The sequence below is a fragment of the Megalobrama amblycephala genome, linkage group LG13 (genome assembly GCF_018812025.1).
Source record: "Megalobrama amblycephala isolate DHTTF-2021 linkage group LG13, ASM1881202v1, whole genome shotgun sequence".
NCBI classification, from domain to species: domain Eukaryota; kingdom Metazoa; phylum Chordata; class Actinopteri; order Cypriniformes; family Xenocyprididae; genus Megalobrama; species Megalobrama amblycephala.
In genome coordinates, this window is record NC_063056.1 from 26,413,865 (window position 1) to 26,440,106 (window position 26,242).

At 37.2% G+C, this 26,242-nt stretch overlaps 1 protein-coding gene across 3 annotated transcripts in view; it reads right to left on the minus strand.

The window, feature by feature from the left end:
• si:dkey-12j5.1 (probable assembly chaperone of rpl4) overlaps positions 1 to 26,242 on the minus strand; it is a 100,526-nt gene that overhangs the window by 38,510 nt on the left and 35,774 nt on the right. Inside the window, exon 9 of one of the 3 annotated variants that reach the window (XM_048152372.1) lies at positions 15,461 to 16,831. The exons of the other annotated variants lie outside the window; for them this stretch is intronic. Within the exon in view, the coding sequence (XP_048008329.1) occupies positions 16,613 to 16,831 (219 nt within the window). The 3' untranslated portion in view covers positions 15,461 to 16,612. Of the gene's footprint in view, positions 1 to 15,460; positions 16,832 to 26,242 lie in introns of those variants that run through there. 3 annotated transcript variants of the gene reach the window in all.

Sequence of the window (26,242 nt, forward strand, 5' to 3'; positions counted from 1 at the left end):
GACTTATCGTGAGAGGAAAAAAAGACGTTTTAGCCTCATAACATTGGTTAATGGAAATCGGCATTTCGCAATAGCTTTTTATCGATATTTAGAAAATATAGCAAAATCAATGCGGCTTGTGATACATTTTTTTCATGATTCTTTGATGAATAAAAAGTTCAAAAGAACCATTTATTAGAAATAGATTTTATTTGTAACAACATTGCATATATTCAAAACAATAACAAAGACGATGACGCTGTGAATGAGTGTGGAATGATGGGAGTTGCCATCTTCACCTCCACTGCTGATGGAAATCAATCCAGCGGGACTCATAAATCATGTTCATGGATATGGTAATAAAAAAAAATAAAGTTTTATAACCGTAACATTTAACCACATGATTTGATTTTATTCTAATGAATTAGCCACAAGGAATGTATTGTTTAATGCTAAATTACTCATACATATCACTTTATTTGTCAAGTTAAATGGTGGGGTAATGCAGCGCAGTTTTATGTGTTCAAAACAATTATACTAAAAGTACATTTGAACATACCCACAGGTTGACTTACTATATATGTATAAAAAAAAAATACTGTATTAATTTACACATCAATAGACTTGTTTGCCAGACTTATAAAAACGGTTCTTGAGTCATTTGATTATTCCGTACATTTACGTTTCTTGGAGTTATCTTTGGGGACAGAACCTGCAGCAAATGATAATGAATAATTGTGGTCCATAATGACTGCGCTAAACAGCAACAAACTACTACTTATGCATTTTTTTCATGAGACTCACTGTGTTGTCATGGTCTCTACAACAGTAAAAGCGGAAACAGAGGATAATGCGGACACAACGCAATTGATAGGCGACACAATGAGGAGGGACGCTACATTGGTAAAAATTATTGTGCCTTTAATTTCTCTAAAAACAAACCTTACTAACCACAAACATTTGAACGGTAGCATATCTGTAACTCTGAAAGTAAAAGAGAGCCAGTTTAGTCTAAGAAACGATCTCATGAATCGATTTCATGGTTGTCTTACCTAATGTTGATACTTCAGCCTAATGCAAACTCTAATGCAGGGCTTGAGAATCATCCAGACCTATTGTGTTTGGAGCAAAACATCCACTTACTTTTAGGTCTACAATATGTTTCTGAAAGGGCTGAAAAACATCTATCTTTCTAAGCTATTCAAAAGCTTTAGCCATTTGCAATAATCTTTTTCTTACTTTAAATCATTTTTGCTAAATGAACAGCACTTTTATTAGTCTTGCATGGTGTAACTGTACAAATCAAACATATGAATGCATTCTGAAGCAGGTGAGAGATGAGGTGTTAAACCATCAGCCAAAAGTGTTTTACAGCAACTTTATAGTTGGCGCAAGCTTGTCTCTAGAGTTCCTGACATCAGTAAGTATGACAACTAAGACTGCAGCAATGATTACATCATGATTTGTGAGACTGATGTGGAGATTTACTCATAATAAACAGAGAAAGTCAACAAATGTAACATTTTACAGATAAGAGAAAGAATGAACAACAAACAGAATACAATATTCTGAGTTCTACATCCTCCCAGGATCTGAGGATGACTAAATTTATGATTTGTAAGAGCGAGCAGAAGGTATTGCTAACAGTTGTCGACGGGAGCGGACAGTCTGAGAGTTGTTTTTAATAATGCATATGTAGTGCAGGGAAGTCCGATGGATTCTCGCAAATCAATTCTTTTGAACTGCTTGTTTCAGTGAATTGGCATTGTGAATTGATTCAGTGATTCAAGAGTGTTAACATGAGTCTTTTCTCTTTCCATAAGAGCATCAGCGGATGGTAGAACAGATACGGACAGTGATGAAAGAAAGTAAAGTCAAAATGAGACTCAAAAACAGACAAACTCAAAACTTAGCTCTGGACAGAAACTCTAAAAATGCTGCTACGAGTGGAAAGAACACTGTGATACCGTAATAATCCTTTTAAGAAGAGTGTTGAATGGCACTAATGTTGCTACTTTGATCCTCTATAAACACGCTGACAGACAATTAACCTCCACTCAACACTATCATCAGTCAACACTGAGCAATGGCATATTCTTCCCTGTTGGCAACGCTGAGCGCACATCTGCTCAGATGTCAGGTGGCGATGACTCCTTGATAATCTCATCTTTAGGAAAGATTACGGGTTCTTCCTGAGATTTTCTGCCTCTAATTACAGAATTTTCCAAACTGAATGAGCTGGCTCTGTTTCCCTGGTGATTAAGACTTCATTGGTGGAGTGTGATTAAACTTTGCATGAATTGAGGGGAGTGCTGAACTCGATCCCAATCGAGAATGTAAACAACTATAAGATGCAATAATCACAAGGGATTGATAGCTAATTTTTGTCAGTGCCGTGCTCAAGTCCCATCTGCTGTCCTACAAAAATTGACTTTAAACATGACATAAAGGCTATTTTCAAGGACCAGAAAGGAATACAGTTTCGGAACAACATGAGAGTGAGTAAATAATGACAGAATTTGAAAGCTAACTCAGGAAGGTTCTGTTCCATTTTCATCCTACAACACCTGCTAAGAAGCTGCTCATATTCCAGACCACACCATGAACTTTAATGTAGCCTGAGTTAGGGACAAATGAGAGTGAATGAAACTTGTGTATGTAAATACTGTTCAATTTAGGGTTAGAGTTAGAGTTTTTTTTTGTAAGAAATTGAATCTTCTAATTATTACAAAAGGTTTCAAATAAATGCTGACAATTGCCATTACAGGGGCAAATTACATTTTAAAACAGAAAACCGCTATTTTAATAATATGTTACAATATTACTGTTTTTACTGAATTTTTGATCAAAAAAAAAAAAATGCAACCTTTGTGGGCATAATACTTTAAAAAACAAAAAATCCTGAGCAAACTTTTGAACAGCAGCTTATAGACACACTTTTTATGTACACTTTTTCAATGTTCCAGTCCATGTATCTCAATGTTGTCACTTGTTTATTTGCATTCTCTCTGCTTGTTTATGAGTCATAGCCATGCTTCATGTAATAAATTGGCATAAACACCAATAATGTGTTATCATGCAGCACACATTCTCTGGTAGTTTTAATGTTCATAATAGGTGTGTGAACATGTCTCCAGGCTGACAGTAAAAGCAGGCATGCTTTTAGAGAGGACTGATAAGCTGAAGAATTTTATGATTTAATACTTTAATACTCATTCAGCAAACCCTTTTGCTGACAGCATTTGAGCTCTCTGGCTATAGCAGCACACATGATTGAAAACTCCATACAGTACATACAGTACCAGGGCTCACTTGCCCTATTAGACCAGTTAATTGCACACTTAACCTCATTGCAAAATTAATTAGATTGTTATTGAAAATTCTGCAGATTTAAATGTCACCAAGGAAACATTAGGGGCTAATTGTAAAAATGATTTGTGATAGTACTGGAAGAAAATTATAAACAAATAACTATAATTGTTTGCCAGCAAAAATGAGTTTAGAGCTGTTATATTGTTTATAGCTATAGCTAATTAGCTTTATTAGCTTTACAGACAATATTGCAAATGATAAACCTAATAAAACCTAAAATTATTTATTGTAACTTTGCAAAGAATAAACTCTGTAAAATAAAAAAAAACAAATGATTTTATATATTTTATAAAATTACATTAAATTTAATATTATATATATATAAAAAGGAAAAAGAAAAAAAAAAAAAACATCATTTTTTTACACATTTAAAAAGCTTCAAAGTTGGCCACTAATCATGTCAAACATGTCTCATACCATTACTGCACAAGTTCTCTTCAGAACACAAAAAGACAATTGCAATTATCTCACCTCCACTTAAAAAATAAATAAATAAAAATGAAAGATTTGTTGTGTCTAAAAAATGACAGATCACTGCCGCATAGGATGAGAGCAACTGTAAAGAATGTAATAGCCACTTTTGGCCATTTGTGAAGTCAGAATCAGACTTTGAGAAGAGATAATAAGGCAGAAAGAAATCAGAACAGGTCAAGACCAGCAATCTCCAGATTGGAGGCTGAACATCCCAACCACTCAACCAATGAAGCCCGCCTTTTTAAAATGTTAGCCATTTTAATGATTAGAATAATGCCTTGCCTTCAACTTACACAGACAGATCATTTCAGATGTCAGACAGCCAATCAAGTCTTAACCCTAATTCAAAGTTATACTAAAAAAGGGAAAAGAAAAAAATTCTTAAATGTGAAAAGGAGCAAAGATACAAAGGAGGATAAGACTGTCTTCTAGAAAGAGGGTATTAGAAAACAAGACATCTGTCGCTACTGAAGCAGTAAAATCTGTCTCCGCAGTGGCAGGCAAAGAAGATCTGTCATTTCCCTTTAGACGGACATTTATATACACTACTAGCTGAGGCTCTCAAATCTGTATTCATGCAACTGTTCACATCAGAACTTCCAAGTCATGACATGACCTCTAATTTTTCAGTAAACAAACTGACACCTCTTTGAGTACAAGCTTGAGTTTGTAACTTGTGATATATTGTCAATTTATCGTCATATTTTGCTTGATATCAATAAGATACAGCAGAACCCTCATCAATTCCTTGACAGGGAGATCTGTGGAATGACCCTATATGAGGAAACACACATACACCAGTAACATTCAGAAAGGATTACACAAAGAGTGCAGTCTAATTTAAACATTTTAATATTTACTATACTTCATATATTTCATCTTAAAGCTTCTCACAACTAGAAGAGAGGAAGTTCAAAACTGACTGCTGAATTTTGCCTTCAAGAAATCGATCATTTACATGCTTGCTTTGAAAGCATCTTGTTTTTTGTTGATTAAATGCTTTTTAAAGGTGCCCTAGATTCAAAAATTGAATTTACTTTGGCATAGTTAAATAACAAGAGTTCAGTATATGGAAATGACATACAATGAGTCTCAAACTCCATTGTTTCCTCCTCCTTATATAAATCTCATTTGTTTAAAAGACCTCCGAAGAACAGGCGAATCTCAACATAACACTGACTGTTACGTAACAGTCGGGGTGTACGCCCCCAATATTTGCATATGCCAGCCCATGATTGAGGCATTACACAAGGGCAGCCAGTATTAACGTCTGGTTGAAAGGCATTGGACAAGGGTCTGGATCTGTGCACAGCTGAATCAACAGACTAGGTAAGCAAGCAAGGACAATAGCAAAAAATGGCAGATGGAGCAATAATAACTGACATGATCCATGATAACATAATATTTTTAGTGATATTTGTAAATTGTCTTTCTAAATGTTTCGTTAGAATGTTGCTAATGTACTGTTAAATGTGGTTAAAGTTACCATAGTTTCTTACTGTATTCACGGAGACAAGAGCCGTCACTATTTTCATTTTTAAACACTTGCAGTCTGTATAATGCATAAACACAACTTCATTCTTTATAAATCTCTCCAACAGTATAGCATTAGCCGTTAGCCACGGAGCATAGCCTCAAACTCATTCAGAATCAATGTAAACATCAAAATAAACACTGTACTTACGCGATTAGACATGCTGCATGACGAACACTTTGTAAAGATCCATTTTGAGGGTTATATTAGCTGTGTGAACTTTTTTTATGTTATGTTAAGGCAAGCGCGAGCTCTTGGGGCGTGGAGCACGAGATTTAAAGGGCCACACACACACCCTGAATCGGCTCATTTCTAATTATGCCCCAAAATAGGCAGTTAAAAAAATGAATTAAAAAAAATCTATGGGGTTTTTTGAGCTGAAACTTCACAGACACATTCAGGGGACACCTTAGACTTATATTACATCTTTTAAAAAAAAGTTCTAGGGCACCTTTAAGCAATAAGGAATTTTGGTAAAAATAATGGTTTTGAAAGTGCTTTATAAATAAAAGTTGAGTTGAGTTGAGAATAAGGAATATAATTGTAGTGTGTACAGTCTGAACAGCATATAAGGATGCAAAATGAGGTAAAAAGACTCCTCCACACACACACACACACACACACACACACACACAATAATGTCCTCTCTAGAGACGTGTCTATTTGTACTTCAGTCAAATTGATTAGGAATTCAGAACAAATTTAATCAGCTTTTGTCTTCTTCGCAAGAACAAACAAACCAGAAGTAATGAAATGATGGAAACACATGAAGACAGATAATTATGTGTTAAGTTGATTAAGGATTGTCCTTATACTGTTTGATTAACTGAAACTCTGATGTGAATCATGGCAACAAAAAGCAACTGATGCTTTTTTCCTTTTTGGTAAATTAATTGGGTGTTGTTGTAAAATGTTGAAAAATAAAAGGTCAGAAGGAAGAATATACACTACATGACAAAAAAAGCTGGTGGACACCAATTTCCAATTAACAATTTGTTCTAGTCCAGTTACACCAGTGAAAACAGATCTTAAAGGCAAAAAAAAAAAAAAAACATTTATCATTTACTAACTTTATGTTGGTAACCCTTTCTACTAGTGATGCACCAATGTATCGGCCACCGATATTTATCTGCCGATTTGATGACCAAACCTTTACTGATGTTTTATAAAGTTTATTGTGTCCGTTTTCACTCCAAACAAATCACCACAAAAGCTAAACAATACAGAGCACAAGAAGTGCGCATTAAATTCTCTCTCTCTTTCCATTGCATTATCATCAACATACAGCGAATTACTCAAAACACTTATTACAACTAACAGTTCACAAATACACACAGATCGTATGCCTTTTCAGGGGAAGCTTAATAAACGGACAAACTTTAAATCTGCAAAATATCTCTGAAAAACAGCATGCTCTCCTTGTCAGTTTGTACACTAGAACACCCGTCCTGCCTTAGTAAAGGAGATCAGAGTGCAGATCTCATACATATTTAAACTTACAAAAAAAAAATTTTTAAATGTGTACAAAAACAAGTTAGAAGATTAATCACAATAAAGTATGTTACAATAAAGAAGGATTAATATGCATTTAATTTATACAGTGAAGAATATGCAGTGCTATTGCATATTTGTTTACTTTATTTCTGTACCTGAAGACTATTAAACCTACCTAAAAAGCACTGTTTATTTCATATGTATCTTTGTTCTGTTGTCTTTATGTAGGTCTGCTGAATGTTAAATGGATCCATACAATTAAAGTTAGTTGGGTCTAAAACAACATTGGACCCCATTGACTTTCACTGTATGGACAAAAAACAAGTTGTACAGATTTGGAATGACATTAAGACGAGTAAATAATGACAGAATTTTAATTTTTGGTTGAATTGTTTTGTTAATGTATTTCACATATAAACCTATCTAACAGATCTTTTATGATATCAAAGTGACAATTTCTTTGATTTTTAAATAGTTCACAGACATTCCACAGTGTGAAGGAAAGTATTGTCTTGCTCCAGAATGCCTGCTAATTACTGGCTCTATATCTGGAGGCTGACATTTAGATATGTAAATACCACTGATGTCATTATTCTCTCTTGAAGTGATGGATGGACAAGTATCTGCCCATTTGTAGCTTTGGTTCCCCCAGGAGCAGACAAAAATAGCCAAGTCATGCATCTGTCCCGAAGGCACGGGTCAGCCTAGCACTTAGTCTTTAACAAGGCCTATTATTTAAGGTTAATTAATGTTGTGTATAACAGGAGAAAAGGCCAGTGTTTACACTTACTTATTTTGGTCAGCAAGATAAATTATGACCTATATAGTCAAGTTATGACAATGAAGTCTTTCTGATTGACTAAACAGAACCAGTTTGTTTGTGAATGCATTATATTGGGTCACACTGTATGTTTTTGGTTCACACACACACACAAAAAACATAACATTATCAGTGAATTGTTAGTGAAATTCCCCTCTGTGAGATCTTAACGCTTGCGTGCACATGCTCACACACACACACACACACACACACACACACACACACACACACACACACACACACACACACACACACACACCTTATGCATCAACACACATGACAGGCATATTTATGACCTTTTAAAGTGATAAAAAGATTAAGCATCTCTAATGAAATGTAATAACAGAAGACCCAAGTGTGACAATTTCCACAAGCTGCAGCCTGCGGAAGTCCAAACTTAACACAAACAACACTTCTTTTGCCATCCAAATTTAAGACATACGCATTCCCTGCCAGTGGCATGTTGTAAAGTTGATAACATAATGCGATTAACATCTAATATAATCTTATCTTGGCAGAAACATGATTATCGAGAGCATGCTAACACTAGCCCATGGGCTGGTTAAACAGAGCTATGCTTCAGTGTACACCACTTTCTGACATCCTTATAAGAACATCTTTTTTTATCCTTCAGCAAAAAGGGAGAAAGACAAAAATACACCAATGCACACGGCATGGGATAAAAACAAAGCAGCAGAGTGGATCGAATCATTTTTCACTGTAACCGGACATGCATATTGCGTGTATGTGAACTAAATCGGCAATGTGAACAGGGTGCTCAGCCATGGAAGCACAAAACAAAAACACAAGCCAAAAACAAAAACGTTACATTTTATATCTCACCATCACATTTTCTATGACAGGAGCTGATAAATATTTCCATGGTTCTGCACAGTTGAACCCAGTGAACATAGTGGAAATCTCTCTTTCGAGCTAGGGCTGAGGCTGTTAAGAGATTCAAAATCGCACAAATTCACACACGAGAGATTTAAAGTTCTTCTGATTTTTAATGAGTTTCAGTTTAAATGTTAAACACTTCTCATAACTTCAAAGACACAAGCTGTTAACATTCAGGCATATCCATCAATGCCCTGTCAAGAAATATTATGTTTATTGATGAAGCACTGATAAACAATGATTAGCTGTGCTGTAATTAGACAGTATTGATAACATAAATCCCTTTGTCCATATGTTTAGCCTACAAAACGTGACTGATGATCTATACGTTCACTCACACCACCACCCACACAGAGCAACTCAGATATCTTTTTTCTTCCAACACAAAGACTTAGAAAGCGTTCCTTATTCCCTCTACAAAACGCTCTGCATTGTGGGCTCATCCATAATGGATTTGGATTGTGGAAAGATGAATGAATCTTTAACCTTATGACGCAGCCCCCTCAGATCAGCTTTACCCTGTCATGTATTTTTCATGGGACCAAAAGTTGTTTTATTTATCTTTGTTTTTTAAGACAGGGTCCTGGAGGCCAGGGACACTATGGAGGTTCAGGTCATCAAGAGTAAACATTCAAACATTCACGCTCACACATATGTTGTTCAGTATAGTTGGAAGTTGTGAGAAGAGAGTCAACAAAACCTGGAGAATTGGGATTTATTAAACTTCATGCTTTATAGACCTTCAGCCCTTCCTAACGATACTTTGAGAAGTCAGGCGGGTCCTCTCATTGTCGTATTGTGATTTATAGTCTAGTTAAAACCAACAAAAAGCCTGCAAATACACCAGCTCATGTGCTCTCTATGAGGCCCTCCATGATTATAACCCTCTACTGGTGATGGTTATGATTGAGGAACAAATTTATTATTCTAGTTAGTAATGTCTGTCCTTTTTAGGGGGCAAGAGAGTCTTAAAATGTGTCAGAGCTGTAATCAAAGTCCCTTTATGGTAAGTAAGTTGACTTGGTAACCTCCCCCCCAGGCAGCTATTTTCTATGAAGGTAATATGTACATCACTCTCAAAAAGGGATGGATGGATGGATGGATGGATGGATGGATGGATGGATGGATGGATGGATGGATGGATGGATGGATGGATGGATGGATGGATGGATGGATGGATGGATGGATGGATGGATGGATGGATGGATGGATGGATGGATGGATGGATGGATGGATGGATGGATGGCAAACAAGATAGATTTCTGAATTTTAGGGGAAGTCAGGCTCCCAATACAGTCTAACTGCAAATTACATTTACTCACCTAACTTCTATGACCTTTTCAAAATATCATTTTTTTATTTTTTTTTGTGTTCCATAGAAGAAAGAAAGTCATACAGGTTTAAAACAACTTGAGGAGGAGTACCTGATGACAGAATTTTTGGGTGAACTATCATTTAAAGCACTGCTGCATGTGTGTTTTGGATTCACACTGGAAAGGAAGCTGATATGTCAAACAGCCTGACTAACTGAAGCATTTGTAAAACAGTTTTCAAATAAATTATAATAATAAAAGGTCACCACTTCACCTCCCACTGAATTCTGCCATCCCCAGAACACCTGCTGCTGTGCTCATGGGGGAGACGACTCCAGGTAAAAAGACAGATACATGAGGGGCTCCAATTTGCATCCCTAAAATGGCCAATCATAATGTTTATTAATATGACATTACCTTCTCTCTCTTTTCCGTCTCTCCCCGTGCCTTCTTTCTTTGTCTATCACCTGCTGGGCAGGAGAACATGTGTCACTCAGCATGGTGGCACACCAAGTGTGCGAGAGAAGACTTGCGGGCACACACACACACACACACACACACACACACACACACACACACACACAGTCGGAATAGAATTTTGTTTCGCGCCTTCAGCAGAGCCATTTATTGTGCGAATGAAGGTGTGCGAGCACATTAACATGTGTGCGTACTTCTCCAAGGATTTCTGAGAGGCCACTCAAATGGCGTTTATTGCTCTCCGCTCTAGAGGTGAAGTGCTTTCAATCTGCACTGAGAGAAAAGAGGCAATTATGAGAGCACAGAACACATTAGAATAACCATCATGTTATCATCAGCTCGGCTGAAACAGCAAGCAAGAGCTGTGACCCTTCTCCTCTCATTTGCTTTCATCTCGTGCTCTTATTTGCTCGTGTTCCTCTGCGTATGATAGGCGGCGTGTGATGTGCTTTCTGGTAATGCTGTTGAACATCCACTATCTTTGTTTTCAATGGAATGCTCTAAAAAGTAATCTGAAATGGATGTGCAGCATCTCGCTTTATGGAGGGGTGAGACCCTGAGCAGGAGTCAGTCAATTGAGCTTCCACCAAATCTCCTATGACAAAAGCAGAGAGGCCGAACACACGAACACACATGCATGCTCGCATCGGCCAAATTAAAAATTGATCCTCTAGGCTTGAGGTCCATTTCATTTTTTTTTTCCTCGCTTCCGTCCTCAGTTACCCTTCCCATTTCTCTTTTGGAGTGAAAGACCGCTGGAAATGAGGATGGATTAGATTAGTACACAGAAAAAAAAGAGAAATAAAGCCACACGCACATCAGCGTGGGAAATTCAGGAAGAGCCAGATGAGATGATGCACACAATGTGACATCAGGCTGATATTTAAAGGCCCGCTGGAGTGTCTTGGCAGCATTATTCAATGTGTTGATGTAATTTCAACTGAAACAGGAAGACAGGGCGGGACATATCGAACAGCTCCACCCCTTTTTAAAAATAGCCAATAGCGTTTCGTTTACACCACAGCTCGGCCAGAGCCGGTAAAACCTCCGTTTCCTTCTAATATCTAACCGTTTCTCCTCGTAATCTCCTCTATATCACTTTAAAATACAGCATTCTGTGCAGTATTCAAATGGGATCGATACCTTTTGTGGTCTGAGCCGACTCGCGGTCCGTGGATATGATCCGCTCTGTGCTCTCGTGTCTCTGGACCAGAGCAGAGCAGACTGTGCTCACGCTGCGGTGGTTTAATTGACACTAACTTGAAAATGGACTTCATTCACGTCAATGGAAAGCATATTTACACTGTCTGAATCGTTCACTGTCCTCTATATAGTGCACTATGTGCCATTCACTATGTAGAAAATAGTAAATGTGTGAACAAGTGACCAATTTCAGCCGCAGCTTCAGCGTCTGTAATAGTGTAGGAGGGGGTGGGACTTCAGACTCTAGAGAGCATTTGATTGGACAGAAAATCTGATGAGAAGCTGAAGTGCGATGTGATGTCATGAAAATCCATGATCCATTTTAGCAGGAGTGAGAGACTGATGTTTTGAATGCTTATATCTCCTAAATGCGAATTTTGTCATTGTTTTGGAACACACCAGCTTATTCATAACCTTAAAGGGTTACTTCAGGATTTAGCATTAAGCTTTGTATTAGTAGAATACCACTAGTATTTTCGAATTACCGTGCTTTCCCCCTTCATATCAGCCCGAGATGAGAGATTTATGCATTTTTATTCTGTAAAAAAGCCTCCGATGACGCAAAAATCGTCATTTTGCGTCATCGGAGGCTTTTTTGGCCAGAGGCTTAAAACTACAGCCAGTAATAGCAGGTAGTTCCGCATTTTTTCACCACGCCCATACATATGCGCGTTTGAGGTTACTCACGGACATAGATCAAAGATTTTATCAAAAGTGGGTGTCAATTATATTTTTAAGCTTACAGTAATTAACTTTATTTTGTCTGCACTACATCAGTGGTTCATCTCGCAAATTTATCGGTCTCTGCAGTCATCTCAACCAATACAGCAACAGGCTTTTGTGGTAACGTTAGCATAAATAGATAAAATAGACTAACTCGGTTTTACAGAACAGTGGCTTTACTTTGATAACAGTCAACTTATATGCAACTTACATGTAATTGTCTATCTAACGTTACTTTGCTAAGTTTGCAGTTTTACTGCTACCTACAACACTACATATAGGCTACTGTGTTATCAGTCTAGTATCAGCGAGTCTTACCTCTAGGCGAATACGCTTAGTACCAGATGCCCAGGCTGTTCGTCCTCTGGGAAAGTGAATATCGATGGTATCGTGGTGTCCTTCAGAATGGTTCTCTTCATTGCAAGGATATTTGGTTCGTAGTCCTCGTGCTTGAAATGGAGACTACATATTCTGCGTTTTTTTAGGTTTTCTATAACGGTATCATCTCCAAACTTCGGGTGTTCGATGGCCCACAGCCACTGTTTACATCGCTCCAAATCTTTAACTTAATCGGAAAATGATGGAAACTTACTTGTCCTTTCCTGGTTTTAGGTGTACAATTTAGCACCATTTCGCTGTAAACGTATGAACTAACTCACGATTTATAGAATTAATATGTAACAAAGCAAGCCTAGTTGTTTGAATTTTCCTGGTAATGCCGCCTGTAACCGATAGGCGTGGTTTGGGCGTGGCCTCGCAAGGGCAGCAAAACAAGTGCATTCTGGGAGTTGTTGTCTTTCATCCACATTAGTCAAAAATACATTTTCTGCCTTTTCTCAGTCTAGAAAGCTCCAAATTCAAAAATAATTTCACATTTCTACTACATAAATGACCAATTTTAAATACACATTCATCTTTCCAGGGGTGAAGTACCCCTTTAAGGCCAACATATTCATACTAAAAGCTAAAAAACTTAAATTTTGATTTCAGGGGGACTTTAAGAAGAAGGGTTGGGTGATGCATCAAATTTTCTCAATATATTCACCATGATTTTGCTTGCAATATTAAACTAAGCAATGCTGTGAATATTTTAATGTCTTTTTTTTTAACTAAGTTTTCTAAGACTGTGTCATTAGACTAGTTTAACAATCCTTCTTTGTCTTGCAGCTCTAAAACTAGAGAGTTTTACACTACAGATGTTTTAATACATTATCTGATTTAAACTTCAGCATTACTTCAGCAAAAATGCCTTTAGAGTTGGTGAGTTCATTTCAATGAATCAGTTCTGGATGGGTTCATAACTTAAAATTGATTTGAAATTATTCTGTGACAGATTCACTTGAGTCATTACTCAAATGTCACAAACAATTTTAGCAAAATTCATTTTAATTTATTCCAAATAAATTTTCAAAACAGACTTTTTTATTTTACATTTCAAAATCATGCAAGCATATATATTTTCACTATAAATGACTGTAACAGCTGCTTGGTTGAAACAATGGCTCATCTGATTAAAAAAAAAACATTTTAATTATTAAAGGGGTCATGACATGGATTTTTTTAAATGTTTTAATAGGTGCCTTGAGGTTCACTAGTTAAAGTCCCCCTGAAATCAAAATTTAAGTTTTTTAGCTTTTAGTATGAATATGGTAGTGTTCCAAAACAATCACAAAATTCGCATTTATGAGATATAAGCATTCAAAACTTACAGTCTCTCACTTCCGCTAAAATGGATCACAGATATTCATGACATCACATCGTACTTCAGCTTCTCGTCTGTCCAATCAAATGCTCTCTAGAATCTGAAGTCCCGCCCCCTCCTACACTATAAACAGACACTGAAGCTGCAGCTGAAATCAGTTATTTGTTCACACATTTACTAGTTTCTACATGGTGAAATGCCCTATATAGAGAATAGGGAACGATCCATTGATGCAAATTAAGTCAGTTTTAACGCTGAACCGCCGCAGCGCGAGCACAGTGTGCTCTGGTCCAGAAACACGAGAGCATAGAGTGGATCATATCCGAGTCAGCTCAGACCACAAAAGATATAGGACCCATTTAAATTCTGCACAGAATGCTGTATTTTAAAGTGATATAGAGGACATTAGGAGGAGAAACTGTTAGAGATTGGAAGGAAACTGAGGTTTTACAGAGTTTAACGGCTCTGGTGTAAACAAAACGCTATTGGCTATTTTAAAAATTGGACGGAGCTGTTCAATACGTCCCGCCGTCTTCCTGTTTCAGTTAAAATTATGTCAACACATTGAAAAATGCTGCGCATTCCATGGCGATTCATTGGGCCTTTAAAAATGTGTTAGTTTTTTTTGTACAAAAAAAAAATATGCAGAAATTTTTTTTTTATCTTTATCCTGACCCTCTGTCGTAAATGATCTATTTTTAAGGGGCGGCTTCTTTAAGGCTTGTCAATAAACGGCCACTGTTATGATTGGCTAACATCACTGCATAGGAAACAGTGACTCACTTGTTATTACATGCGAGTAAGTCTTTATCCACAGGGTTTGATATTAACACCCACCAACCCGCCAAATGCGGGTGGATTTCAGAAGTGGTATATAACACAGTCACTCCTACTAGCCACTTTGGCAGGTTGAATTTTATATATAATATACATTTTTCAATTGTAAAAAGGCATCTGAAATAATAACTAAGAGCAATGTAGTCAAAAATAAATACTGATACTGAAATATCTGAAAGGCTTCCAAAGCTTTTCCGCAGAACAGATGAACAATACCAGCTGCGCTTTCTCATCTCTTCGACAGAGAGTTGATACACAAAACCGCCTTCCCTCACTCACTCGTTTCATTTGCTGATGAATATTGTTGGTGTTACAGGGTTTGAATTTCGGCTTGGGATTGCGTGTATAGCGTAAAATTGTCTCATTCTTACAGATTTTGTGCTCACACCCAAGGTGTGTGCATATAAAGCCGCCTTTCGGTACTAAATTGAGTTATTTTTCACTGCTTATTGCACATAAAAAGTCATATACACACAAAATAATGTTAAAATGCCACTCTTGGCAAGTATTCACATACACACACTGAGTTATGTTTTAAGTGAACGTAAACTGTTGAGAAAGAACACACGTGTAACATTATAATGGGTCTTAAAGTGACAGCAGCCTAATATACCTGCTGCCAAATTATGAGATAATATTAAAAATATCTATATGGCAGTTTCCCCATTGTATCAATGTCAAAATTGTGACCAGTGAAAATGCTAAGTGACTAGCTACTGTGGCTGGTGAGCAAAAAAGTTAATGTCAAGCCCTGATTATCCATATAAAATCAACATTTACAGACAAAGCATTATTAAATAATTTACTTAAGGTTTGTGATGCAGATGCTGTCAGATCCAATACAGTTGGCTGCTTCAACTGTTTCTTCGCGTACTCTCCATCACACTGTGCCTCTTTTACAAAACAATCTGCAGTCAAATTTTCCTAACAAACATATAATCCTCCATTGCAATCTGGGATGCCATTAAAATACACCACCCCGTTGTTTTCCAACACTGGGGTTGTACAGAGATGCAAATGAGTTGTTTAAACTGGATGAGTCAAAGTAAACGTTCTTTCAGTATTTGTCCTCTTGTCAAAAGACTCAAGTGCATGGAGTATGACAGAAACTGAACCTGTATACTGTATCCAGTGTAGACAGCGTCAGAGATTATTATAATGGGCTTTTCATGCAACACTTACATCCAAATCATGTAGGCAAATCCGTTAAGTGACTGAACACCAGTGGGCAGGGCCTATGGTGTGATGTAAAATTATTTGACGATATCTTGCTCTGGAGGCAGTCATATGCAAATGTATTTGCCCGTATGATGTCACAGATCCCGCTATCCTCAAGCCATTTTTAAAACTTGATTAAATAAATACTTTGTATAATGAGGACGACGTTTTAAGCTTTGAAACTTGCAGGATGTTTTAATGGTACAAAGACTTCTTATTTGTCATAAGATCAAGGAAAATTTGATTTCTCATGTCATAACCCCTTTAAGATATCCATCAAATATAACCAAATGACTGAAAAATAAAGATATTTATTAGTTATCTCACATAACCCAGTTAAGAAGCCCTGAAAACACATGCAAATCTGGATTTAAACAGATTAAACAGACTGCTAAGACACGCACAAAACATTTAAAAGTCAGAATACCAAGTAAATGAATCACTAATAGGACAAACATCTGCTCACATGCTGTATGTAACCACTGCAGGAAGACAGCGAGATGGATGCTTTCAGATACACATGCATACAGATGATTTCAGACTCAAACATGGCAAGAGAAGCAGAAAAGTTAAGGATATTGTGGATTAGTCACGGATGAGTCCACAGCAGTGACAGTTTTACCATGGTGACAGGTTTTTGCCTGAGCAATAGGTTGTCGTGGTGACAGGTTCGCCACGGTGATGGTTACCTGGCGACAGGTGAGCACTCTGCGGGGATTGGTCCCTGGGGGTTGGACCATCCAAGCCTCGTTTATCAACTGACGCACACCACATGGAGTAACAGATGCCTGAATGTAGACAGCAGCAGGAAGCAAACGTGTGTATGTGTGGGAAAAGGAGAGCTATGAAAGCAGTGGCAGAGCTTGCTTTCAAAGAGCTTTATGTGAGAAAGCCAGTGAATGTGCAAACTTGATAAATTGTATATGAAGTTTGCTATATCAATTGAGGAAATTTAAACTGACCTCAAATTATTTCTGGCATATTTATTTATTTAGCTAAAGCTGCTTTTTCACAATGTACACAATAGCCTTGACTGCTTTAATTGGCAATGGGTGTGCAGTCAAGGCTGACTGTGCAGTCCAGGCTAATTTACAGGGCCCCCTGCCCCTAGACCAATGAGTAAACTACATCAGAAAGGACCTACACCATGAGGCCCCCTCGCCATAGGGCCCGGGACTACACTCCTGGTTGTCTCCCCGTGTGCATGTCAAGCGCTGATTGTGCACTGAGAGAAATGATAAACCTTTACATAAATCACTTTAAAATGTGCATAACATTATCATTTAAAATGGCGTCAGTAAATTTCTATCTATCCATCTTTTTTTTTTTTTTTTTTTTTTTTTACTTTTATTTCTCAAAGACACATTTATTTGTTAAAAAGTGACCAACACTTCTATATTGTTCCCAAAAAAAACTTTCTATTAAAAAAAAACAAAAAAACAAAAAAAAACATTATTTCCACAAATATAATAAGCAGTACAACTGAGCTCTAAATCATATCAGAATGATTTCTGAAAGATCATGTGACACTGAAGACTGGAGTAATGATGCTGAAAATTAAGCTTTGCCATCACAGGAACCACAGCAACAGTTTTTTCAATAGGAAAATTTTAATAACATTTCACAATAATACAGTTTTAACTGTATTTTTGATCAAATAAATGCAAAAAAAATCATTAAAAACTCTTCCAGATCCCAAAGTTTTCAGCAGTAGTTTATGTCAGCAAAAATGTGTTTAGTTTATCTTTCTTTAGTTTACGTTCATCTTTTGTTGATCTTTCTTAAAGGATTAGTTCACTTTCAAATAAAAATTAGCCCAAGCTTTACTCACCCTCAAGCCATCCTAGGTGTATATGACTTTCTTCTTTCTGATGAACACAATCGGATATCCTAAATATCCTGAATATCCAAGCTTTATAATGGCAGTGAACGGGACCAACGAAAGTGCATCCATCCATCATAAACATACTCCAGACGGTTCCAGGGGGTTAATAAAGGCCTTCTGAAGCGAAGCGATAAGAGAGAAAAATATCCATATTTAACAAGTTATAAAGTAAAATATCTAGCTTCCGCCTGACCGACTTCCGTATTCAACTTATGAAGAAAGTATAACGCCGCTCACAGCTCAAAACGCTTACACTACGTCCTCCGTATTCAAGAGTTACGCTTTTTTGTAAGTCGAATATGGAAGGCCATCTAGCGGAAGCTAGATATTTTACTTTATAACTTGTTAAATTTGGATATTTTTCTCACACAAACGCATCGCTTCACTTCAGAAGTCCTTTATTAACCCCCCGGAGCTGTGTGGAGTACACACTACTGATATTGTATGTCATTTGCTAATGTTACTTAATTGAACAATTTTTCAATGTTCGCAATTGAAAACAATTGAAATTGGGAAAGAGATGAGAAGCACATAAAGTATGTGATGATTGTGTTTTGAGCGCATTTGGAGATGTTTATGAAATATGAGAGACTTGAGCTGGATCTCTCTGAGTGTGTGCGTTTCAGTGTGTTCCTATAATTGCTCTTAGATCCCTCCACTCTTTTGTCTAAGAGCAAGATCCGTCTTTCATTTCATTTCCTCCACTTCACCACAAATTTGAGTCTGCAGCAGGGCTAAGCACAAATCCTCCAAAGCTGACTGTGTATGTGTGTGCGCAGCTATCTGAAAGCCAGCGAGACAGGAAGAGAGAGAATTCAGCTGTATTGCAGCATCTCAGAAGCATTGATATGAAATAGAGCTCTGGGACACCAACAAGGTTGTCCAAACACAGCAAAAGTCACTCACACTAATGAAAGTTCCTGCACCAAAATACAGCACTTCCTCCTGCAAGTCATCAGCACCTCAGCACACCCTATGTGAGTTTTATGGGTGTAAATATGCTGAAATGGCTATACATTTTTTTACTGATTCTACAAATATATGCACAGAAAATGATTTTGAAAAATGTCCAAATATTGAAAGTCATTGGGGTCCAATGTTGTTTTGATCACACCGACTTTCATTGTATAGAAAAATGGTTCTTTTTAAAACAAAACAAAAGAAAAAGTCGCACAGGTTTTCAACAACATGAGGGTGACTAACTGATAACAGACTTTTCATTCAAAGTATATTTCGCAACATATGAGATTTTGATTTAAATTCTATTTTTGGCTCATATCAATATTCCCCCAGTTAGGAAAATCATGATGCCGGTGAGACCCTCATCAGAGTTCTTCAAGAAACCAAGCGTACGGACTTTAAGGACGATCACCTCAGTGTTTGGCTCCTCTCTTTTTTGGCATGTGGACTGAAATTGTGGTGCGTCGTCTTGTAGACATGACATAACATTATGTTCAGAGGTAAACAAAACTCACAGAGATGTTGCCTCAAAGAGTATGTGTTGTTTGTTTTCTATTCCTGAGTGAGAAAGAGAGTGGAAGAAAGAAGATAATAAGGGACGAGAAGAGTCGAGAAGCTAATAAGGCCAAAGGAGGATGAAACATGATGCTAACATCAAATTAACCCACTTAAAGCAAGAGATGGCCAAACACTCTTCAATCCAGCCAGAGGGGTTAGATAGATAGAGGGGAATTTAATTAGAAAGAAGTGTGGAGCCATGCGACAAACCAAATTCAACCAAGTAGGTTAATTAGGAGCACTTGTTTCCTGTCTTCCTTTCCTTCTGTCTCACACTTTCCTGTATACTCCTGTATACTAAACACTCGCAAATACACTCTCAAATGCAACATATACATGTAACCACAACAGCAAAGTCTGGCATCTACAAAATGCTGTTGTGCATTAAGTATAAATGAACAATTAATCTCACTGAACAAACCATGTGGGTATGGAGTATATGAAAATAGGCAGAAAAGAAAACAATGGGTCCAATATAAGCTTAAAGACAATAGAGTTTGAGTGACAGCTCCATTCTAACCAATCTCTGATGAGAATGCATGCCAATTACAATGAGGTTTATGAACATGCAGTAACAATGGCAAACAGTCCTACAGGCTGATTAAACCACCCCATCCATTATCTCCAACACCCCAGACAGAAGCTAACACCACATTCACTCAACTCGCAGGGAGCATGTCAGTAAAGTATTTCATATTTTTACTTTTTTTTTTTTTTAGATTTGAAAATAACCAATTCATAATTAAAGCTGCAGTCCGCGATTTTTCCTCTTTGTCGCCATCTCTGTTTGAAACATGCAATTGCAGTCATATGCGGAACAGTTATCTGTACCTGCGTTGTGCCTCGGCACAGCTCGTCAGTGCGGATGAATCTAATGCTTGCTGTCAGTCACCGCACCGGTGTGGATACTGTACTTCAGAATCACATTCTTATATTGTATGACCAATATAAGAATTTTCACTGGAAAATATCATCTGAACAAGTAAGTAACATGTCTGCCACTTTTGTTCTGACCAACTGAGGAAAAAAGCATTAGGCCTACAATAAATCGCACTGCCAATGATGATTAAATCTAACGATCGCTTAGCTCGGATCATGCCAAACCATGCAAATTATTATTACTGTTATATTGTTTTCAAATTGTTATTGTTAACAACATCAGCATTGCGTGACTGTGTATTTAGTGTGTATTAGTGTTACCTGTAGATTTCAATTTCTGTAGTCACTCCACAGTCCAAAGTCTTTTGCTTTTTGGCAATGGGTGAATCTCCAGTTGTCACTGATGATTGTCATTTAGATCTTTCTGGATTACAATCCACCATCAAAATGATAAGTTTAATTATTTCAGCTGCTGTGAGAAAAGGCTATAAATGTGCCGCTACCGGCAGTATCCTCACATGATATAACTGACTAGCGTCTCAACGGGACTCCTTCTTTCTGTTTACGGACGTGACGTAATGACGCACAGAGGTCGCTCTTGTCGCTCTTATTATAAAACATTATTACAAGCTTACTGTTGTGAATTGAGACAAGATAATGAGATAGTTTTGAACACTGGCTGGTTATGTACTTGCTCAAAAATTAATTTTGGATAATTTTTAACCAAAAAAAGTTGCGGACTGCAGCTTTAATAAAATTATGCATAAATTAAGTCTTATTTAAAAATAATGTTTTTTTCTTTTTTTTCTATTCATCAAAACTCCTTAAAAGGAGTGCACAGGTTTCCACTAAAAGCATCACAACTGTTTTAACCCTTAAATGCATGACTGTTTCGCCAATTATTCTTACATATTCGGGTCTTTATCGACCCGGATCAATATCTAACACGGAAAGATCTCTACCTGTCGCAATAATATAAAACTCCTCTGATATTAGAGTAACAATTACAGAAGAATAAAATAAATCGTATTTTGTTACCTTTTGGAGCTTAAAAGGGCTCAGTTTGAGCAGATGTTTTATGCCATCACCACTGTCCTCGTCAGAGCTCATTTCCCAGTAAATTCAGCAAATAATGGGCTAGTTTTATGTTTGAGGTCACGAATATGAGCCCATTCATCAGTCGTCACTTCAGCATTGTGTATCAGACATTGCCACCTTGTGGAATAAAGGTGAATTGCACTTATTCCGTCATCTAAGATTCAATTATTGTTGTGCAGAAAAAATAAACGTACACTCATACATACCTCGGGTCGTTTGCGACCCTATACAATTTTTACAATGAATACAAAAATAGGCATTCTTTTATAATTTTATGATTTTTTTCTTGTTACATTCTTTATAATAAATTGTTTGAGGAATACCAAGAAGGTTGATGTCTAATTTTAAAAAATGAACGAGGAGGAGGGTAGTGAATGATGTCCCGGGTCACTAAAGACCCGAGGTATGCATTTAAGGGTTAAACATTGACGATAATAATAAGCAATGTTCATTGAGCACTATTATGTGACAGTAAATGAGTTAAATCACAATTTATAATTTTTTTGTGTTACATTCATAATGTTAGTCAAGGTTTCTTACACCATAAACAATCATAATCTATCAACGCAATTTTTCGGTTCTCTGACCTGTGCTATTAGTGTGGGTCATCCTGAACCATTTTAGACACAGATTCACTGCAACTTAGCATCAACTTTTCAGCCTGAAAGTTCTTGTCATTCTGCACAGAATTGATTTTGACACCATGTCTCTTACACAAGCTTACAAAACACATGGTGTATTTCTCACACATATCTCTCACTCAAAAACAGCAAATTATGCCTCTTAAGCTGTGATTTGTCACGTAGGGTCAATTTACTGCAGTAACAGCTATGATGGATCTTCAAGTGCTTTCTTAGGTCCTCTCAACAGCACTTTGGAAATTTTGCACTAATGTACCTTCAAAAGGGATAGTTCACCCAAAAATTGTCATCATTTATTTACCCTCATTTCATCCCATACCTGTATGACTTTCGTTCCTATGCAGAAAAAAAATAGAAAGTCATACAGGTTTGAAGTGACATAAAGGTGAGCAAATGATAGCAGAATTTCATGTTTGGGAGAACTGTCCAATTATGGATTTTATATAAACACCCTTTTAACTCACAAAATGAGCAAATTAATCTCTGCTATTACAATAATATGCAGATTGAGATAAACACTGACAAAAACAAACTTGATGCATTCATTAAATTATCAAACATTAAATCTTCTTAAAGCAATACAAGAAAATGACAAAAATAAAAGAAGAATGAAATACTCCATGAACCCAAAAATGGGAATTTTGCGGATTTTAGTCCATGTTGATTAACTTTGATACCTCACATCTAGTGTCAGGGTTCTCACACCTTTCAACCAACTTCTTTCCATGACTCTTACAAGGTGTGGATTTCAATTCTGCTCTCATAAACATTTTTTTTTTACCCAAAAAATTTGTTTAGAACGTCATCCTTTTATCTCAAATACATCTTTCCTCTAAAATGAAGATCTAACTCTTATCCAGAATTACATGAGCTAAGGTCTTCACAAATGTTTAAACATGTTTTAAACATTTACAAATGTTTTAGAATTACAAAAGAAAGACTACATTATTCTGAGGAAATGTAAATACATGTACAGCCAAAAAGCCTTTTGAAGTGAACACTGGATCACTGGATAGCAGGTTCTGGAATATTGAAAAGCAGAGAGATGAAATTGCGCAAAAAGCCTGCCATTCACGGCCAGGACAAAGGAACAGACAACACAAAGCTTGCTGTTGAACACGCTCTCACTCAGAATTTGAAAGTGGCATAGCCTCTTGTGACGATCAAAGTAACACGATTCAATGTCCTCTCTATTTACTTTCCTAACAAACCGTCACAGGACGGTTCCACACAGACAACTGAATGTATGATAAGCAGCCTATTTGCAGTATCAAAGGTAGACAAAGGAGCTTTCCTGTCAGAAAATCAAGTCACGTTTTCAGGAGGAAAAAAACACCAGCAGAAAATAAGACGCATTGATAGAGAGATTTGTAAGAATGACAGCTCTTCAACTCTCTTGATGATGAAGAAAATTCGAATGTTTGTAAATATTCGTCCACGTGAATGGTTCAGTGTGTGGTTTTGTAATTAAAAATTAATTACTAATAATGAAGAATAAAAAGAGCTTTTAGTTGAAAGGTCCAAGGTCGAAGCCTTGAGGGACATTATAATAAGGCAAGTGAGGACAGGCAGAGGGAGAGGCGGATGGGTGTGAAGACAAGAACAGCAGCCAAATTAGAGAAATTAAGAAGAGGAAGCCAAATGTCAGGTCAAACATAATTAGACTGGGATGAGAGAGAGAGGGTGAGAAGGATGGAGAGAAGAAGCAAGGAAAAAAAAAAAAGAGAGATGCTCTGGAAAACAACATGCCCAGAATGAGGAGTTTACAGCTCCACAGGGTTTTATCCGGCATTTCTGATTAATTTTGGAATGCCTGGAAGTGTGACAGCAAACTGCGAGTTGTGTGAAACATGAAAAGAACCAGTGGATTTACAGAATCAAATCTTTAAAAATCAATAAATGTAATTAACTATAAGTGTATAAATGTTTACAATAACAGGAAAATACTGAGGTCATAGAATGAGGCCGAATGGAGGATATGACTTTCTAAAAGGACAATTTAAAAAACAAACAAAAAAATCTATAGTGCTTCCCAACCAGGTGGGGCCAGGGACCACTGGGGGGCCTAAAGATGACTTAAAATGATTTAAAATAAATATTTTTGAAAACCATTTTCCATAATCCAGCAAATCACCAAAAAACAACAAAAACTGGAAAAATCGTGGGACCTTTGAATATTGTTGTGGATAATGGGGGGCTTTGCAGTCAAAAAAAGTTGAGAACCACTGATCTCTAGAACTTTTAAGAGTGCATTAATTTCCATAACTTTCCAGGCCTACAATTCACAATTTTAAATTACCTAATATTTTCAGGTTTTCCATCACTGTGGGAATAGTGGAACAAAGAAAGGAAATGATACCAAAAAGCAGAACTGAGTATTTTCATTAGAGGGAATAATTAATTAGAGTGTACTGATGGGAGGCATATTAGGGGGAGGCCTGATGAAATCCTTATTAAGCGAGAGAGAGCGCCATACTGCAGGAGAGAGCACATGCCGGGAGGCGTGGATATCGGCTGCTGTGATTGCCATCGTGAGCCTGTGCCCAATCCTTCACTGCTGATTGGGCAGAGCTCAAGAGGAAAGCGTAACAAAACACAACAAATGACTGCGCACAGCCAGCCGATTGATGTCAAGCATTTTCTGACAGAAAATTAAATATGCCCACCATACACCTGTAATTTTACTGAATAATGAAAACTACAAACTGCTAGCAAGAACTGCAATGCTATAAGCACAGTATTAGAGACACATTTTTACTATGGCTCTTATTTGTATTATTTCCATTTACTTTTTACTTTACTTGTAGCTTTTATTTTTACTTGTCAATTACACTATGTATTAAAAGTATGCATGTTGCTTTGTGCTATTTAAAGGCCCTTTCAGAACAAATGACACAAAAAGCAAAAATTGCAGATGAATTCTATTCACCTCAAAAGCGAAACGAAAAAAGTGTTTAATGCAAATGGAAAGAGATGCAAAAGTAAGTGTAGTGAAAGAATGTTCACACCATTCCAAATCACCAAAAAGCTAAATAGTTTTAAATGCTACAAGCAGACGGACGGACGGACAGACAGACAGTAGGGGTGTAACGGTATGCGTATTTTTACCGAACTGTTCACAGGGCAAGTTCCAAATGGAAGTGATCATCTCTATGCCCTATGTGATCATATGTGAGCAGGGCACGCATGTGCCGTATGTAGCCGTTTGGAATGCACTTGGCGTAATTTCCTCATTATCTTCAGCTGGGGTGTTCCCGTGATAATGAGGAAATTACGCCGCCCCCTTTGCCAAGTGCATTCCAAACAGCTACGTACGGCACGTGCGTGCCCTGCTCACATAAGGATGATCACATAGGGCATAGAGATGATCACTTCCAATTGGAAATTGCCCCGTGAACCATTCGGTACAAATACGCATACCGTTACACCCCTACTAACTAAATAACTAACTAACTATCTATAGATAGATAGATAGATGCAATGACTAAACAGACAGACAGACAGACAGACAGATGCAATGACTAAGACAGACAGACAGACAGATAGACAGACACAGTTAGTTAGTAAGTTAGTTGGTTGATATGGTACAGATATATAGTGAATCCCTACTTATATCTAATTACTCTAAGAAAAAGAAGAAACAAACAGAGAGAGAAGACAAAAGTCATTGATCTTGTTAACAACTCATGAAAGTCGAGGACGCACAAGTGTGTTGTGTGCACGTACCTGAAAGAGAGCCAGACAGAGAAAGAGGTTTAAGCACCAAAACACAAATATAAAGCAATCCAGCCTGTTAACTGCTTTTAGAGAAGCGAATGTTTGATCTCTCTTGCCCTCCACTGATGGAGGTAATGATTAAAAGACAGCAACAGACCAAGAGCGACAAACACACAGGACAGATACCACAAAGCACCCCCTCTCGTTATCTGCTTTTAAGGATTGTGCGTGTCTGATCTTTCATGGCCTCTGCTGATAGAGGTATTGATTGAGAGAGAAAGAGAATCCTGTCCTGTTGTTCTTCCAGATGTGCTGTGTGTCTCACTGCAGTTCTGTGCTGAAGCTGTAACAGGTTACACACGTGTATATCAGCATGTCTTTCTGTGTGCGTTTGTGTATGTGAAACAGTACCGTCTCGGTTCTCTCCTCTAATTCAGGCTACGTTTTCTTTATTCTACTAC